General features: G+C 38.6%; 1 protein-coding gene across 1 annotated transcript in view; it reads right to left on the reverse strand.

The window, feature by feature from the left end:
* FTSH11 (FTSH protease 11) overlaps positions 1–19941 on the reverse strand; it is a 310557-nt gene that overhangs the window by 9243 nt on the left and 281373 nt on the right. Inside the window, exons 13-14 of the mRNA XM_089436336.1 lie at positions 13001–13090; positions 12839–12892 (exon numbers count right to left, since the gene is read on the reverse strand). Coding sequence (XP_089292462.1) covers positions 12839–12892; positions 13001–13090 — 144 coding nt within the window. The remainder of the gene's footprint in view (positions 1–12838; positions 12893–13000; positions 13091–19941) is intronic.

Genomic DNA, 19941 nt, shown 5'->3' on the forward strand with positions numbered 1-19941 from the left:
TTGCTGATAAGATATTTTCTGGACCCTCGCCGATATTTTGCCGATACCGATATTTTCAACACTGCTTTTAGAAGCATATGCTTCTAAGGACTCAAGACTCAGTGCTTTGGATCATGTTTGGACTCATAACATATATGAGATACTTATTTATTCATGATATTTTGGACATCTATTGATATTATGAATTGTTTGGACATGCCTTTACCCAATATTAATGAAAAATGGTTTTTTTAATTCAATATATGTTTATATTTTTATTTAATGAATTCAACGATTTTTTGCCGATTTTTTCCCGATCCGATTAAAAATCTTCTCTCTTTTGCCTCGCCGATTTATTGCCGATTCCGAGTCTGGTAACATTGCCCTAAATACAAATGCTTCTTCACACAACAGAATGGAATACCTTTAATTCCAATAATGACAAATTTTGATGTGTGAATGAGAACCTCTATCATTAACTGGCTCTAGTAAAAAAACAGCCTCAAGTGATTAGCTTGTGGTTGGGGTGTCATGGATAGCTGATTTAGCTGTTGCCACCTTCCCTTACGCCTTTTAAGTTGTGATATAATCTTGTGCTATGCTTGCAACCTTAAGGTCATTACTTTTCTGTATCTTTGATATTTATAATTAATTTTTGAAACTCTATGGATAGTTATGCCATCATTTTGCCTCGCATGGCAATTTGCATTTAATATAGCCATGTTGTGTGATCACTGTGCAGTGGTGGCCTGACTCATGCAGTGGCCCAACTTTTTATTGTAAAACAGCCTCGTAATGTCCGTAAATGTTCTATGAAATAAATGATTGATATTTTTAATTTATTAAATAATTTAAATAAATATGAACAACACTCACTGCCTCCAATTCCTTGATGCAGTGTCAAATGTGTGAAGCTGACATTCACACATTTTGACAGCTGGGAGGGAAGGGATCAGGCTTTTAAGCCTCTCTCCTCCAGCCCTTTCCTGCATCATAGACTGGATTTCTCGGATGGCTCTGCAACTTCTTCTGATGGACTCAGAGTACCTTCCAATAGAAGGTCTCAGGTGTTGGAACGATCATTTGGCTATGGCTTTAAGCCTATTTATGGTCTTAACAGGATATCATGGTACAAACCTCTGCTGCATGTGGATTAGAGAACTTCCTTGCTCCACCATTTTGCTTCCAGAAGGTTCTTAGTCCACATTCATACCTCCTTGTTTTGACCTATTCGTTTTTGTTAATGCAAGTAATATACAATACATCTAATTTTGCTACCTTTACAGTTACTATATAATTTTACTGCCCTGATGGTTTCAACCTTCAGGACTACATGCAATCTGATCTACATGATCAGTATCTTCAAACGAGATGTCTCAGGTGTCAGAAAGATCACTTGGTTATGGCTTTAAGAGTGTTTATGGTCTTTGCAAGCTATGTTGGTATAAACCCCTGCTGTGCATGGATAAGGAAAATTCCCCGCTGCAAAAAAGCTTTGTTTCCTGAACATTCTCTTGCTCCAAATACAAACCTCCGTGGTTGGACCTATGTTTTTTGGTTAAAGAATGATTTCTGCGTGTGAGGATTATGTGATACTTCTAAATTTGAAACCTTTCACAGATACGATATAGTTATACTGCCCTATGATGGTTTCAGGAGTCCATGTGATCTGCCCCACACAATGTTGCACAAAGCAGGGACGTTTTTTGGAAGCGGGGATGTAGAAGCATCATTTCCCAAAAAATCTAGAAAGCGAAGTGTCTCGTATATCTATATATATATTTTCATTTATATTCAAAAAGAACATTCAAAATACCAAATTAGCTGTAGAAGACATGAAAACATGCATATTTTTACATAAATCATGATTCCATTGTACATCAATGATTAATTATTCGAGCATCAACCATTTAGGCTCTAGCAATTACAAACATACATCAAATTTTTAAGCATATCATAAAACACAAAACATTTAGAAGATAAAATCATCAAACATTCAAGTAACTTAGCTAGCAAGTGAGCAACTATCAACATGAGTCATGTCCAAAATTCAAATAATAATGTTTACAAAATAGGCCACTTGGCCACCACCAAGACTCAAGTACACACAGAACTAGGGAGAGTAAGACAAAAAACTTCAAATTCACAGCAAGACTACAAGTCTAGTCTATGACAATAGTAAACTGCTATGTTACTGGATCCGGCACTCCATGGTCCAGGATTCACGGATTCACAGATTTGATATGGATCCGGATCCACCTAGACCCGCCCAAGATCCAGAAATGTCACAGATCCCTGTTGGCTGGAAATGCATTCCTGAATTTGGAAACGGATCCCTGAACTTGCAAACATATCCCGTGAAATTTCCGGATTTCAAATTTTTTGCAGTGTGGTTTTTAGTTTGTAGACTTCAGTTCTAGGTTTTTATTTGTTTTAATGTGGATCATTGTCTTTTTCTGAGTTTGTCGGTCGCCCACATTGGCATTTCGATAGAAACAAAGAAGGATAGCGAGACAACAGCGCTGGATAGACAGTTTCATGAGCTTGTCAGCTGTACAAGGATAGACCTAAGACTATTCACCAGGCAGCTGACCCCTGTTCATACAGCATTGAGCAACAGCATGCTGCACAACAGAGGACTCAAGACTATTCACCAGGTAGTGACTAATTGTTTTAATTTTTTGAGGATGATTCACCAGGCAACAATTCACAGGTTGGTAACCTTTTAATTTTTTGAATTTTGTCTTCAGACGTTAAACAGTAAACTCTCTGATTCCACAGTTTACTGTTCACTGTTTTAATTTTTACCACTTGGACGTTAAGCCACCTTCCATTTGCTGTTTACTTTTTAGTGAACCACTTCCAATCAACAAAATACTGGTGGTCCCGACTCCCAATGGCATTAGTTAATTTAATTAAAAAACTTGCCCTCCCAAAGCGTCCGAGAGACTTCAACTCAGCATCTGATTTTATCATTTTTTGTCTATTCTTCAAAGTTCACATTTGTCTCAGTTTTTTATTCGCAGTGAGGATTTTGGGCTGTTGAATGTTTTGGTGCATTTAGAGACCAAAATTTGGGATCTTTTGAAAAAAAATCCAGCATGCTTCAATTTAAATTAATCCAACAGTCAAATTAAATTAATTTTATGTGAGTGAACATGGATGAGACGCTCATTTTTGTACTTACTATTATCAATAATGATATTATCCTTTTTGTACGAAGGAGGATGCATCATTTCAGTGTTTCAGTTTTCATATTTATAATATATCTAATGGTTTCAGTTTTAAATGTTGTCATTTATAAATGGATTGGATTTTTGAACTCTAAAAGTGTTTTCTAAAATTTAAAAAATATTATTATAGTTTTTGTACTTGACATATCCAGATCCTGGATTTTCAAAAAACTAGCGAATCCGAATCCGGATCCCTATCTGAATCCTGGTAACTTAGGTAAACTGTGAATATATCTACTAATCTCTCCTCCTTCAACCATGAACAGTACATGAGCCTCCACGTGCTGGCAATGAAGAAGATGGTGATAGTGGAACTAATGAAGATGAAGCCCCTACTGTTGGTGTTGAAGCATGGAACCTGGGAACCATGTGTTAGAGAATGTAGAGCAAAGTAGTGTTGTGATGATTCTTTGAGACTTGATAACAATTTGTGAAGTTTTTTTTACTTTTTCTTAGTTAGCTTATACTTCTTCTTCTTCTTATTAGTGCATATGTGTGTGCTTCATCAAACTACTACCAAAACAAAATAACAAGAACACAAAATTTGGCTCTCTGCCAGGGACAAACCCTCTCCACTCTTGAGGGGGAAACCCTTTGTAAAATTTCTCTTATTGAAGCTTCTTATTTGAACAACTGCCAAACCCTAGACCCTTGACTAGGATATCCTCCAAGCATGAGTCAAATCCTTCCTCTTTCTGCACTGTCACTTCCGGCACATTTTCCAGCACTTTGTCTTCTAGGATAGGAAACCCTAGAATATTAGGTCTTCTCTTCTTCGCTACAAAGAGATCCTTCTTTGCTGTCTTTAGGAGACCTTGTAGATCCAACTTCTCATCTTAATTAGGTCTCTTATGCTGCTGCCCTAAACTGCTGTCAAGCCTTTCTTGCTCCTTGCACGTGTGGCTGTTGTAGCCTCTTTTCTTCTTCATTGGAGTGCCCTTCTTCTTCGCTTGAAGGTCTTTCTTCCACACTAGAGTAGTAGGCTTTGTAGGCCTAGTTTCAGCCTCAACCAAGGGTGGATGTATGACTGTAGTTTACTGCTTCCCTAGCCGCAGGAACAACTTCAGATTCTCGCACGTGTGGCTGTGTGTGACCCTAAGAACAGTCCTTTATCCCTTGCTGTTTTCTCCTTCTTTCTTCGCTGGAGAGAGACCCTTTTGGACTAGATTGCACCCAAAAAGTTAGATATAGTGACCTGCTCCTTACTGTTGTTGTAGCCGCAGGCAGACCTTCATTCTCCCTCACACGTGTGGCTGTCGATGCCCTAGAGAACAGCTCTAGACCTTCGCTTTCCTTCCTTGTTCATTCGCTGCCCTAACAGACTTCTTATCCACCCTTACTCGACTGTCCTTCTTCCCTTTTGTCACCTCCTTTCTTGCGGATTTCAGAGCTTGTTGTGTGTGTCCAAATGAGGAGTGGACAACCTCTATAAATAGAGGTTTGTCCCTCCTCCTTCAAGCCGACATGACAGTCTTCTAGGCTGACTTGACAGCTGCAATGTTTTTCATCATTTATTCATCGTTTTTGCTGCTTGTAGACTTCGTTGCTGCTAGGAGAGGATTTGACTTGCCTTGGAGGTGTTCCCATGACCTTGTATGACATCATACATGATGTAACATGCCCTCAAAGGATTTCATCATAATTACATTTTGACTTTGACTCCCTAGAAGCACTTCAAAATGTGCTTGACCTATTCTCAATGAGCAAGAAACTCATTGATAAATAATATCAAAATAAATTTTCTTTTCTTGAATAAGTACAAATATCAAAATTACATATATGAAGACCAAACTTAGTTACATCTTCTCCAACACTCCCTCTTCACTAGGGAGGTATTCATACAACATTACAAGGTGTTTGGCAATTTTCAATCTTGAAGAATTCACATAAGAGAAACTGGATGAGCAATCCATCTTTTATAGCATCATATTCATCAGCATTGTCAGAGTGCTAGGCCTTGACTAACAGCTCCATATCTTTACGAGACCATGAGCCACAATGCTGGCGAGACCAGTGATTTATAGACACCTTCATCATTGTCTCTCAAGGTACATACCCACCCGGGTGTTCTCCAGTATGACCACCTACGACTATTCTTATCTTGGGTTCCCAGCCCTCAAAGAATATTGGTTCTCTTGCCTACTCTTGTCTTGGATGCCCTACACATCCTCAAAGAGTATCGGATGCCAGATGATTACCTAATCCTCCCATTCTTTCTTCCCAAGTGAAGACAAGAATGTTGTGTCACATTTCCATTCATGGCCTTCATCTAGACTTATGGTTGTTAGTCCTGCATGACCCATGACATGGAAAACACAATAGTCACTCCTTTGTAATCAGGGGTGATTCAAAACTCCCTCTTGATCAGGGACTTGTCAGAGCTCCCTCTTAACTGGGGACTCTTTCCTTCATCAGTAGCGTCTTCATGGGTCCTTTAGCTGCATGATCTCCTTCCTTTCTTGATGTCATGAAGTCTTCGATCGAATTTCTTCTCGGTAGGGCACCATCCATCCATCACTTTCCTTCTTGGTTAGTCATGTCATTGCTTCGTGGAAAGTGACTATCAGGTTCTTCTAGTCATCTTGGCTACTCCTTTGTCATCTTGTCCATGCTTTGAAAAGCTCTCCTCATAGATGCTCCATCATACTTGCCAGCTTATATGCTTTGACCTGGTAGCCCATCATGACTTCATCCTGATATTGCTTCAACATTGTTTTCCCTTTTGTTGGATGGCTTCTTCATCACGACATCTTCATAGAGTATAATCAGTTATCTACACCTTTTATATCATCAAGACCTTCATAGGTGTCAAGGATCCTTTCTTCCTTCATCAGAGTTATCGTGCCTTATTTTGGGAGATATCTTTCAAGGCATTTTGTCAAATAGTGATTCTTGGTGATCATGGTGTTCTTCACATGTTTGATCTCTTTCTTCATTTGCTTCTTCTTAGATAGATCGATCAACCACCTAATGCTTCTTGTGGAAGCATTCCTTCATCCCTTGCTTTCTGGACTTGTTAACATTTCTTCTTGCTTCTTAGTCAGCAATCTTATGCTCCTTATGTGAGCATGTTCTTTTGTTGACCTTCATTGCATCGTGGTACATGCCTTCGAGCATGTTCTTGGTGAAAGAGATCCTTTCATGCTTGATCATGTTATAAAACTATACCCATAACTCAATAATATACAAATGATGACATGACTTAAACTTTGATGGATACATACCACATCTTGATCCTCCTTGATCATTCTTTGGTGTAGCCCTTCTTGCTTCATATTAGTTTGTCGGCATATCATCCCTTTTCTTGAATCCCATGAGTGAGATTCCCAATTAGACATCTACCTTGGTTCATGAACCTTCTCTTGAAGATACCATCATAGGATCTTAAAGATCCTTGCCTTGCAAATGTTTCCTACCTTTGATGATTTAGGTCTTTTAAGATTCTTATCATGATCAAGTTTTCTTCCATCATATATTAGGTCCTATTCTAGGTATGCCCCTTCTACATGAATATATTGAGCTATAGTTGTCATGCTCCTATACTCTAGAAGATATTTCTACTTTTGCATTTTTGTTCTTCTCATAAATGCTCAATCTACATGAGTGTCTAGAACTCTATGTACATCATGCTGCTATATTCTAGAGGGTGCTTCTAGCCATAAAATTTAGTTTATTCCTACATGCTCCTATTCTACTCAAAACTTTGAAATAAGTCTAGAAGAAAAGAGTTTGACCTAGTCATAGTAGAGATGCCAGGATCTTCCTTCTTTTGCTTCTTTCGTTCCTCTTCCACCTCTTGAGTTATATGAGCTTCTTCTCTCTTTCTCTTGTTGTTGTTGTCCTTCTTAAGCTTGGGATAATTCCTTTTGTAGTGTCCATATTCCTGGCATCCAAAACATTGGATCTTGGACATGTCTTTGTTGTTTGTTCTTTGTGGACCAAACTTGCCAAATTTACCCTTTCTTTTCGCCATGGTAGCAAATGTCTGCTCCTTTGATCCCACATCTTCTTTTGCCTTAAGTCTAGTCTCCTCTGTTCTGCATAGATACCACATATCACTGAGAGTCGTTTTTTCCTTCTTGGCATAAATGATTGATGTGAAGTTTCCCCACTCCTTAGGTAGAGCATTGAGTACAACAGTTTTCATCTCTCTATCATACATGACTTCCCCAAACTCTCGAAGTTGATCTCTCATCTTAGAGATTTTCATGAAGTAGGGAGCTATTCCTTCCTTTGTTATCTTCATCTTGTATAATTCATTTCTTAGAGATAATACTTCTTCAGTAGTGGATACTGTGAATAGCTCTACTAGATTATCATAAATTTCTTTTGATGTCTCAAACTTGGAGACATAGGGAATGAGAGAGTCCTTGATTGATTCTATCAAGATTCTTTGAGATTTTTTCTCATCCTTATTGTGCTTGGCTAACGCTTGAGTCTGTTCCTTAGCAGGGACAATGATGTTTCCCTTGACATATTCTAGGAGCTCATTCTCCTTGAGAAGTAGATCAGTCCTCTTCTTCCATGCAAGAAAGTTATTGGTGCCCACTGACTTATTGCTTTCCTTGCAAAAAGACATTGATGTATATTCAGAAGGGGACATGTACTTACTTGATAGATTTTGAGATTTGATGGATTTGCTTCCTCCTTGAGAGCTTGATGGCTTGACTTCCTTGGATGTTGATGTCCTCCAAGTTGCTTTCTTGTTGTTGAGGTTTGCTTGAAGACTTGTAGCTTGATGTAGATCTGCTCTTCTTTGTAGGTGCCTTTATATAAGGCTCTTCTTCTAGCTTTGTAGACCTCCTTGATGAATGGTGGATTGAAGACCCTTTAAGTGGTTGAGACTTCTTATGCTTGATGCTTCAACTTTGTAGATGCTTGAGTGTTCTTGAGTTGCCCTTTCCTTGATGTGTCAACCTCACTCTGAAACCATGTTAGAGAATCTAGGGCAAGTAGAGTTGCGATGATTCTCTGAGACTTGATAACGATGTGAAGTCTTTTTACTTTTTCTTAGTTAGCTTATACTTCTTCTTCTTATTAGTGCATATGTGTGTGCTTCATCAAACTACTACCAAAACAAAATAACAAGAACACAAAATTTGGCTCTCTGCCAGGGACAAACCCTCTCCACTCTTGAGAGGGAAACCCCTTGTAAAATTTCTCTTATTGAAGCTTCTTATTTGAACAACTGCCAAACCCTAGACCCTTGACTAGGATATCCTCCTAGCATGAGTCAAATCCTTCCTCTTTTTGCACTGTCACTTCCGGCGCATTTTCCGGCAATTCGTCTTCCAACACTTTGTCTTCTAGGATAGGAAACCCTAGAATATTAGGTCTTCTCTTCTTCGCTACAAAGAGATCCTTCTTTGTTGTCTTTAGGAGACCTTGTAGACCCAACTGCTCATCTTAATTAGGTCTCTTATGCTGCTGCCCTAAACTGTTGTCAAGCCCTTCCTGCTCCTTGCACGTGTGATTGTTGTAGCCTCTTTTCTTCTTCGTTGGAGTGCCCTTCTTCTTCGCTTGAAGGTCTTTCTTCCACACTAGAGTAGTAGGCTTTGTAGGCCTAGTTTCAGCCTCAACCAAGGGTGGATGTATGACTGTAGTTTACTGCTGCCCTAGCTACAGGAACAACTTCAGAGTCTCGCATGTGTGGCTGTGTGTGACCCTAAGAACAATCCTTTATCCCTTGCCGTTTTCTCCTCCTTTCTTCGCTGGAGAGAGAGACCCTTTTGGACTAGATTGCACCCAAAACATTAGATATAGTGACCTGCTCCTTACTGCTGTTGTAGCCGTAGGCAGACCTCCATTCTCCCTCACACGTGTGGTTGTTGATGCCCTAGTCAACAACTCTAGACCTTCGATGTCCTTCCTTGTTCCTTCGCTGCCCTAGCAGACTTCTTATCCACTCTTATTCGATTGTCCTTCTTCCCTTTTGTCACCTCCTTTCTTGTGGATTTCAGAGCTTATTGTGTGTGTCCAAATGAGGAGTGGACAACCTCTATAAATAGAGGTTTGTCCCTCCTTCAAGCCAACATGACAGTCTTCTAGGACGACTTAACAGCTGCAATGTTTTTCATCATTTATTCATCGTTTTTGTTGCTTGTAGACTTCGGTGCTGCTAGGAGAGGATTTGACTTGCCTTGGAGGTGTTCCCATGACCTTGTATGACATCATACATGATGTAACATGCCCTCAAAGGATTTCATCACAATTACATTTTGACTTTGACTCCCTAGAAGCATTTCAAAATGTTCTTGACCTATTTTCAATGAGAAAGAAACTCATTGATAAATAATATCAAAAAAAATTCTCTTTTCTTGAATAAGTACAAATATAAAAATTACATATATGAAAATTGAACCTAGTTACATCTTCTCCAACACCATGGGACCAAATGGCATGGCATCTCAACTCGATCATCATCATCTTGGATAAGAGCATCCTCCAATTTCTCTAATCACAACACTCCCTCCTCCAAATTGGGCTCTTCTGAATTTTTGTCCCAAGCCTTAAGTTCTATATTAGTCTTTGCATCATCACAGTAATGGGACAACAATTGCAAGTTGTAGTGAACATAAACCAAGCTCTCTACCTGGTCTAAATTTAACCTGTTCTTTTTAACATTGTGGATGAAAGAATAAGAGCTCCAACAACTCTCTGCAGAAGATTTGTTTACCACCTATGATAACACCCACAATGCCAAAGTTTGTGGAAGTAGCACTTGCATGCATATTCCACCACTTAAGAAAAGATAAATTCTCTTGATCTCTAATTGCATGCAGGCTCCCAAATGGGCCAGTGCTAAGCGTATAGTTGCTCAAATGTTTCCGTAGCATGGCAGACTCCTCCTCATCAAGGACTAATTTATCAAATGCTTTCATATAACTAGATAAAACCTCTGGATCTAGGTGTGGTTTTCTCTTGCTCCCCCCCCCCCCCCGCCGCAGGTTTTGGTGTTGAAAGCTAGGATGGATGATAGTATTTAGGTGTCTGAACATGCATGCAATGTACTATTTAGCATATCCCATCGTTTTTCCTCCTCTACATGAATATAATTGTATAAGGTGATATCTCTAGGCTCAACAATGTCTTTAATGTGCCCCAACATGTTATCCGTCTGTTCATACAACTTTCCAATTATTGGTTGATCTCAATCTGCAAACTTGATCATGTAATAAATTGGTTTGGTGAATTGCAAAACATATTTAATTTGTGACCAAAAGTAACTGCCAAGAATAGTGTACTTGGCTACATTAGCACCATCTCTATCAATGTTAATGTCATCCCATGATTCAAAGGTCACCATATTAGTTAAAGCTTGTCTCATCTTCACTAGCCGCCTAAAGGTGTGGTAATAACTTGCAAATCTTGTTTTTGCAAGTTTAAGCAATTGCAACTTGGAGTAAGTGCCATAAAAGTAGTTTACCCTTGTATGCCCTGTGATAAATTTAATGAGTTGCTTCCCTCTCTTGTAAAGTTCATTAATCCATCCACATTCTTTATGCTTTACAATATCATGCATCAAAAGGTTCAATGTGTGCACCAAGCACCCAAACCAAAATATGTGTGGATGATAATACTCAATAATTTTTCGTGTTACCTTACAATTTGCTGCATTATCAGTGATCACTTGAACCACATTATTAGGACCAACATCTTTGATTGATTACAATAGGAGATCTACAATGTTTTGGGAAGTTGCACTGATGGAGGAGTCATGACATGCAATAAACACTGCACCACTAGCAGAAACACCAAGAACATTTATCAAATGTTGGTTTCCAACATTTGTCCACCCATATGATACAATGAATTCCCCACAATCCACCCACTCATTTGTAAAACGTGTCAAAGCTCTTTGAACCTTTACTTTTTCTCTTTCTAATAATATTGTTCTAGCTTTCTCATAGTTGGGGCTCTTGTATTCTTTTGGGGCTTCATTGATGCCCTTAACCATATCATGCAAATAGGGAGAGCAAAGCATATTGAATGGTACATCGCAATCACAAAGAAATCAGACTATCTTTCCATCCACATCATCCCTCCCAGCAACATTCCGGAAATCCCCTATTGTTCTTCTACTTCCAGAGGTTGCAGAAGTACCATGAGGAGATGAGCTACTAAATCTAGAGGTTGAACTTGATTAAGAATGAGTTTTTTGTCGTGTAGCCTCCTCTATTTGGATGTATTTTCTTCTTTGTTCAGTGGAAACCTTAGGGCAAATTGTTATCCCCACAACACCATTTTTCTCATCACTGGCCATCACCCCACAAAGATGCCTCTTGACACAGGTATATGTACCACTATATGGTTTTCCTCCATTACAACCATGAGGGCACAAAAAATAGTATCTTCCACCACCATTTCCCCCTTCAAGCTTGGTCACATAATTCCACAAGGGTGTTAATGCAACTTTCCCCTCTTGCATTTCAATGTCCTCTTCATCCCCTTCCTCTTCAAACCCTTCCTCCTCATCATACATAGGGTCACTGATATGGGAACCACTATCCTATTGTTGTTGTTCTTCCCTTCTATTCCTACCCCCCTTTACTATCATGAAAATGGAATGATACATATAAGCCAAAAGAACACCATTTTGGAATATGAATATAGATGGACAACTTGCAATGAAATGGGCAAAAAGAAAGAATGGGAAAGTGTACAAGAGGGAGGAGAAAAAATACAAACAACAATGACAAAAAATGAGGAAGTTTGGGGTTTGCACTTACCTCTTTAGCTCTTGTAGATGACAACCCTTCTTTACTTCTTCACTCCTCCTAGCTCCTCCAAGCTCTCCTCAAGCCTCTCTTCTCCTCTCTTCTCCAAGCTCTCCAAAGATGCAAGAGTGAGAAAAAGAGAGGGGGAAATGACTTTTATCCCCATCTATTCTTCCCCTAACTCACCTTAAACCCACCCCGCACTCAAGTTAAAGGAAAACAAAAAATTAAAAGTGGGTCGGCCTCCACAAAATTGCTCGTTGGGCCTCGGATCCACTTGAGATTCGCCCAAATCTGTGCTTGATCCGCCGCAGTTCCGAGGTAGATCCCTATCTAGCACTGTGGATCGGGCTTGTGCGGTTCCGGATTTCTAGGAACCGGCCCAATCCAGAGGAACTGTGGATCCGATTTTCAGATCCGCGGTTCCGCCGGAGGATCCCCCATGGATCTGTATAGGACGTGTTTCTGCCTTTGGAACCTTGGGGGTGGGGTGGGGGGAAGGTTCGTGCAACATTGGCCCCACATGCTCTCATTTTCTCTGCACCAAATGTCAATCTGTAGGAGTGTTCCATTTCTGAAAAGCATAAGCTATCTTGAGTGGTTATCGAAAGGCTACATCTGGTAAGGTTTGAATCTTGATCCAGCTTTTTCTAATCTTACCTTGCTTGATGTCTGTCATTTTAGTGTATTTCTAATATAAATCTTCTTTATATACCAAAAACAAAACAGTGAATGCCTTCAAGCCCTATAACATTTTTAGTTTATTGTGTAATCTAGTAACTATACTTCTGAGATATAGTATAAGATAAGAATAAGACCAATGAACTCCTTAGAGTGGTTGCCTGCTTTATGATGTTGAAATCTTCAGCATTATCTATAATAAGATGAATGTAATGCTAATTGTAGTACCTTTTTCAGTAGTGTTTTGACACGCTCATATGCCTCCCTCAAAATTCTGACAACCTGCAAAAGCAGTAAAGAAATTTTACAATTGTTAGCAAATTAAAGGTGACAACAAAAACATTGACCTAAATCTCCAAAAGCATAACATTTACAATGCTAAATCTACACCTCTGCATCAATTTTGGATTGCATCCCTGCACTAGGTCGTTCCTTTATGTAAACTGGTCCTATTGCATCACTCATACCACATGTTGAAACCTGCAATGCACAAAGATTGAGGCTCACAATCCATGATATTTTTTAATTACAACCCCTCACATAACATCTAACTTTATGTAATGACAAACAGCTCCAAATTGATTTGCATAATGGATGGTACGTCCTTGAGTTAGTCAGAAAATAAAATCTGCATCCAATTGTGAACGTTCATTCAATATCATGACAACTGACATGGAATAACTTTTCAGAATGTAAACAAACTAATTTTTATTTGTACAGATAAAATTGTACAAATACACTTGAAATTTTACCTAAATGTCTACTAGTGTCAAGAACACAACAATGGGTTTTTTGAATTATATTCACTAAATAAACATTGTAAGTATAGTTCATGTCAAAGAAATTGAACTTCCATAGTTTAAATGATACTTATCCATTTTAACTATGCAAAATCACAATTTGCAGAAGTGAGGTGAGAGTTGGAAAACAAATGTAAACTACTTTTTTAGAGACCTAAATATACAGTCATGTGAACAGACTCTACATGCAATAAAGACTTTAATATGGTCACAGTTTTATATAGTAGACTGTTAAAATTGGCAACTAGGGCCAAACTCCATGTGGGTCATCTTATTAATGGCCGCTGATATTTTTCTTGGATCCCTCTCATCGAGGTGTAGGATTGATCTAAAGATCATCCGATTCCGATAAGTATTCATGAAGATATGAATTTATTTGTGTTATGGACAATTCGTCAAGGTCAGCCAGCAACCAAATAAACCCCACTTGTGCTCAACGTTTTAGCATAAATAGAGGTGCCTTGAAAGTCATTTGGATACACATCCTCTTGGTGATCTCTTCCTCTCCACTTGTCTTTGGATTTTGATGCGAGGAGAGATCTAAAGAGGATAGGCTGCCCTAGAGGATGCCCTAAATTCTAATGCTGTCATGGAGGAGATTTTTAACGCAGTGAAGAAAGGGTTCTACGCAGCAAGTCAAGGTGCCCTAGACGCAGTTGGAAGGGAGGAACACATAGCCACAGTTGAAGGGGATCTAGCCATGCCCTAGCCGCAGCAAATGAGGGTCTAATGCATCCCGATATTCGCAGTCCAAGGAGGCTCCTATACGCTGTATAGAGGAGGCCTATCCGAGATCTTAAGAAGCCCCAGCCGCAGACAAGAGGGAGGCTCCTATACACAGTAAGCGGCAGTCAAGGGAAGCTATATATGCTGTATAAAGGAGGCTCAACCGAGATCTAGAAGAAGGCCCTAATCCGCAGTTAGGAAAGGTCCTAATACGCTGTCCAAGAGATACTAATACGCAGTCATAAAGGAGCCCTAATTCACTGTCAAGAGAGCCCTAAATCTGCAGTAATAAAGAAGCCTAAAGCCACAGTCTATGGAGGCCTAATACGCAGCAAAGGAAGAAGGCCATAATCTGCAGCCATTGACTGACCCTAGGCCGCAGCAAAAGTGTCCTAAATGCAGCAAGAATAATTCTGATAACAGCATGAAAGAAGGCTGTTCCTAGGCATGGGTTTAGGCATCGTTTTGTCTGCATTTTCTTCTTGTAGGAGGGCCGAGTTAGAGCAGCTCTAGATCAGGTCTGTTGGAGGAACAAGTATAATGTTTTTGCTGCCTGGAAGCTACAGGAAGACTATGTGTTAGGCCGCAGGCCATAACACCACAGTCAAGGTTTGTTTATGAATGTTTGAGGGCTTATTTATATGCCCAGATCAGCAGGATATCCCAGGAGCTGTCCTAGGCTGTTTTGATGACTGTTGGAGGACTGCTTGGTGCCCTAACCAGTCATCATGATGACAGCTGCAAACTATTATTGACTGAGTCCAATTTCATGAAGCAGAGACAGCTAGTGCAGCAGCATGATGTGTGCAGCATGCATCTGGATGTAGCATAGTGCAAGCTCAGCATGGTGCAGCATGAGGAGTGCAGATCAGTGATGAGTGCAGCATTGGGTGCAGATCTGTGATGAAAGCAGCTCAGTGACAGGAGCAGCAGCATGAAGTGCATAGCATGGTCATTAGGTCCAGCATTGTGATGATGAGTGCAGCATGGTGCAACACGGTGAGCTGCAGCATGTGGACGAGATGCAACACAATGATAGGTGAAGGAGTCACCTTGGAGAATCAGTTGACGCAGCATGTCTTCAACTGATCTCATGTAGAGGTGAATCTAGAAAGTCAAAGTGTTGACTTCTGTTGTAAATGTACTATCTCTCTGTCTCTCTGCTGAACTATTGAAGAACATATAAGAAGAATTGATCAAGGGTTTCCCCACATTGGGGTTTGTCCCTTTCTAGTGCCACATCTTGTGTCCTCTTGTCTTGGCTTGTCTTATGCGATTTATGTTTATGTTCTATCTGAAGTTTACTTTAATGCTGATGTGATTGCTAATCTGGAAAAGATATTGAGCTAACTGTGAAAATTGAAATAAATTGCTCTAAGCATAGAACACACCTAAACTTAACATAGACCTATATATGTTTTTTGGCATGAACACTCTCAGTACATGGAGGTTTATGTACCCAGCTGGTACCTTCAGCTAAGAAATTCCTTCTTCAGTGAGAGGAATTTCAGAAGAATATTTGTGGAGGTGGTCGGGCTCTCTTCTCATGTTATTTGTTGTACTACTTACATTAAGCAGCCACATTATGTTTTAAGCCCTTCTGGCAAGCCTAATGGATGAGGAAATCAAATGCAAAGTTTTATTCTGACTGTACAAGTGTTGAAACTCCAAGTCCTATTGTACAAATCCTAGCTTGTCATTTGAATTTGTCATATTTATTAATTCTAGGAAAACATTTGGTAATTAAAATAGTGCAGATATATATCAAAAATATGTCCAAAGATTCTTAACAAAGTTTTCATCCTAGGCACTTGAAATATATCATATAAACATAAAAAATATACTACCCAAGAAAGGGAGGAAGCCAAATTAATGGCTTGGTGTATGTGCCATTGCTCACGAGGAGCTATCTATATGAAAAGGAGTAAAGCCAAGACAAATGCTAAAATATTATATATTGAATATCAAAGTGATGATTACAATGAATGAATGGTTTGCACTTACATAGCCAGGAAAAGGAGCAGTCGTGATGAAGAGTCATGACCCTAACATATTAATCTGTTCATAGACAATACTATTAATCAACATATTTAAAAGGGTAACATATTAGATTAGGTGTATTACAATTTCCAAGTTACACTGATTTGGAACTTCAAATCCATGCTACCCCACGAGAGATGCATATAATCCAAGTCATCATTTCCACTGTTGAAATTGTAACTAGGTTCGGTCTTCATAATTATTGTACTTTGATTATTAAGCCTTTCATGTAAAAACAAAAACAAAAAAAATAAAATTATTATTATTATTATTATTATCAAGCATGTTCTTCATGCTTTATTTTTGGTCAAAAGAAAAGGTCAAAGGGCATATTCTTCGTGACCCTATAAAAAGAATAAAATTTGAATTTTTGTAAGCGTCACTTGTTCCTCCATGTTGCCAATTTGGCCCTCCAAGATGACAAGTCAGCCTACCCAAGAGTTGTGACTCTTCGCATGTGGAAACAACTATATATTGGCCCCTGTCCCTCATCATTTTGGCAATCATTCGGATCTCCTTCTAAAGAAGATATCTCGGGTTTGTGGCATGAAATCTGAGGCATATAAGACGAGTTTCCTGTAGCATCTTTGCTTTGTGTAAATACGAATTGCAGGAGGCACAAAATTTATGTGATGTGAGTTGTAGAAAGACCACAATACGTCTGGGATGCGAATTGCAGGTGTTGCACTCAAATTGTCAAAGCTCCAGGGAAGCGGAAGTACCAACTTTTCCAACAAGGAGTGGATCACATATCAGCAGTCCATGTGTCATGCTCATCCCATTCTGCAAGTTATATATTGTAATAATCTTATTATAACCTTGAGTCTATGTAACAACTTAAGTAAGCCTATAATTTGATGACGAATTCCATGATAATAATTAATCCCTAAAATCACAAACTAAATGGTCAAAGTCATTTAAAATTGCAAAATCTTCATTTCCACAATTTTTGGCCTCTTGGGTATTTGAATTTTTGCCTAGATCTAACATTTAAGCTTGTTGGACTTTTCCACATAACTGAAATTTTCTGCAGTGCTGAAATTTCTAAATCAAATACTTAATAAGGGCTAAAAAATAAAATTTTCAATTTTAGGAAAAAGTTTCTATTTTTGGAAATATTGGGCATCTATTTTTGGCTTGATTAGTTTGCTGATCTGTGGTTGACTCACTGCTGTAATAAAAATATCAGTTCTGAAAATCGCTGAGTCAAACTCTTTAAAAGCCTTAAAATTGAAATTTTCAAGTTCTGATACATTTCGCTATTTTTGAGCATATAGGCCATCTATTTTGGGCAGTTTTATCTTGCTGATCTGTCTTTACTTACAGATGTAAATCAAGAAATCAGATCTGAAATTTTACTAAATACATCATCTTAAAGTGATCTAAACAAGTTGAATGACATTTGTTGGTCATTAGAATAGTGTTTTATGTGTTGGGCAAGTTTCATCATTTGAAACGGTTTATGCACTGCTGTTATAACATTGATAAGATTTGATTTTTCTGAAGTAGTATTGCCGGTATAAACTATCATAAATCTGTGATCAACATCTTGATCGACTATTTTTAGCATTTGGAATATTGTGGAAATATTGTTGAATATTGTTGAAATTTACACTTGTATCTCTAACCATTTTATCTTGTCTAAGGTTGCAATTCATTATTGTTAAGTACTCTTAAAAGGATTCTAATTAAGTACTTAAACAACTTACGAAAATCTTAACTCAAGATAAATCTCACTCATAATCTCTTGCATAAGAAGACTAGATCTAGATTTGCAGACTTGACAGCAGATAAAGGCAGCATATTGAGATACCTCACTTGAATGTATAACAAGGTCTACAAGATCTTCAAGGAAAGTGAAGAAGGTCCTCCTTATAGCGAAGTAGAGAAACCCTAATATTCTAGGGTTTCCTAACTTATATAAGCAACAAAAAAGGACGAAGTACTAAGGAGCAAAAGTGTCAGAGGACCGAGTTCCATGTGCTGGAAGCTATAGTGCAGAAAGAGGAAGGATTTGACTTGTGCTTGGAGGATCCTATAGTCAAGAGTCTAGGGTTTGCTAGTTGTTCAAATAAGAAGCTTCAAAAAGAGAAATCTTACAAAGGGTTTCCCTCTCAAGAGTGGAGAGGGTTTGTCCCTGGCAAAAAGCCAAACTTTGTGTTCTTGTTATTTTGTTTTGGTAGCAGTTTGATGAAACACACACTAATAAGAAATAGAAGATAAATTGGAAAAGTACTTCACAAATTGTTATCAAGCAATGGAGAATCACTTTACACTACTTTGCCCAAGATTCTCTAACAGATAGACCAGACTCTGATGATCACCAAACTGTGATAATTGTAGTAATACTAAGGCTTTGTTTCCGAACTGAGAAATGGAGATCTTCTTTATGCTAGTACTAAAACTTGTTCATTGTTATTTCTTCAATATTTCTCCTTGTTGTACCGAGAGTTTTTCCTTGACTACACTGAGCTTATCTTCATACTCCTGTACCTTAGTCTGAGCTCCTTATCTGAACTTTCTTTTGTAATCTTATGCGAACTGCATACTATAACTTCCTATCCGAATTCAAAGTATATTCCGAACTTTTGTGCTTCTGAAATTCAGATCCTACCACGACTATATATAGTAGTTTGTCATATATGTAAGCTGACATGTCATATAGCGAAGGGATGTGTCTCATTAGGTGAGCCGACATGTGTTATTTAATTCATCTTGCAAGATGACATCAAGAGCACTGTGCTTGTCTTTTGGAGGGTATCCTAGATGCTAGATTGACTCACATATATTTTACATATGCTCAAGAAGAGTTCTTCATACATGACATTAATTCATTGACCTTAATAACAAATCCTAAGTCTCTCAATGGTTGGCACCTAACATAAAATCACTTGGTCATGGAACCCATGAAGCAAGGCTTACAAAAATAATTTTATTACATCATTTACAAAAGTCACAATTACATGTCATTATGAAAACCGAACCTAGTTACACTTTTCAACACTCCCTCTTAACTAGGGAGGTATTCATAATGGTACTTGGTCATTCTCAATCTGAAGAATTTCTCATAAGAAGAATTCGGATTTATAACTCATTTGTATAGCATCATACCAACCATCATTGTTATATAGCAAGGCCTTGAATAACAACTCTATCTCTCAACAAGATCAGAGCACAATGTTGGGGAGACCAATGATTTATAGACATACTCATCATTGTCTCTCTTAGAACATAACCCACTTGGGTTTTCTCAGGATATGCTCCATAAGGACTATTCTTTTCTTGGACTCCCCAGTCCCAAAAGAATATCGGTCCTCCACGACTATTCTTTCATGGGATGCCCTATCTCATCCCACAAGACCATCGGATGCCAAACGATTACATAATCCTCCATTCTGTCTTCCCAGGTAAAGAACAAAACGATGTGTCTATCGCTCCTTTTTATTCCATTAAAGGAATGTACTCATTCCTCTCACAGAGGAAGGTACCTAAGCTTCCAGCGTAGGAATTTCTAAGTTTCTTCCAAGTAAGAAACTTCTTCTCAGGCTCCCTCTTGACCAGGGACCTATAGCAGTTCTTCATGTAGAGATCCTAAAGCAATTAGCAGCATGAAAAGCTCCTTTCTTCGATGTCTTGGATTTATTTAAGGAGTCTTTAACTTTTGGGAACTTCTATATATAGGGCACAGATCATCCATCACTTTTATCCATGAGTTAGTCATGTCCTTAACTCATCAGAAAGTGATCCCTTAGATTTTCGATCTGG

Source organism: Pinus tabuliformis, chromosome 5_2 (assembly GCF_031772625.1).
Source record: "Pinus tabuliformis cultivar Carrire ecotype Pingquan chromosome 5_2, CPIR1, whole genome shotgun sequence".
Classification (NCBI taxonomy): Eukaryota; Viridiplantae; Streptophyta; class Pinopsida; order Pinales; family Pinaceae; genus Pinus; species Pinus tabuliformis.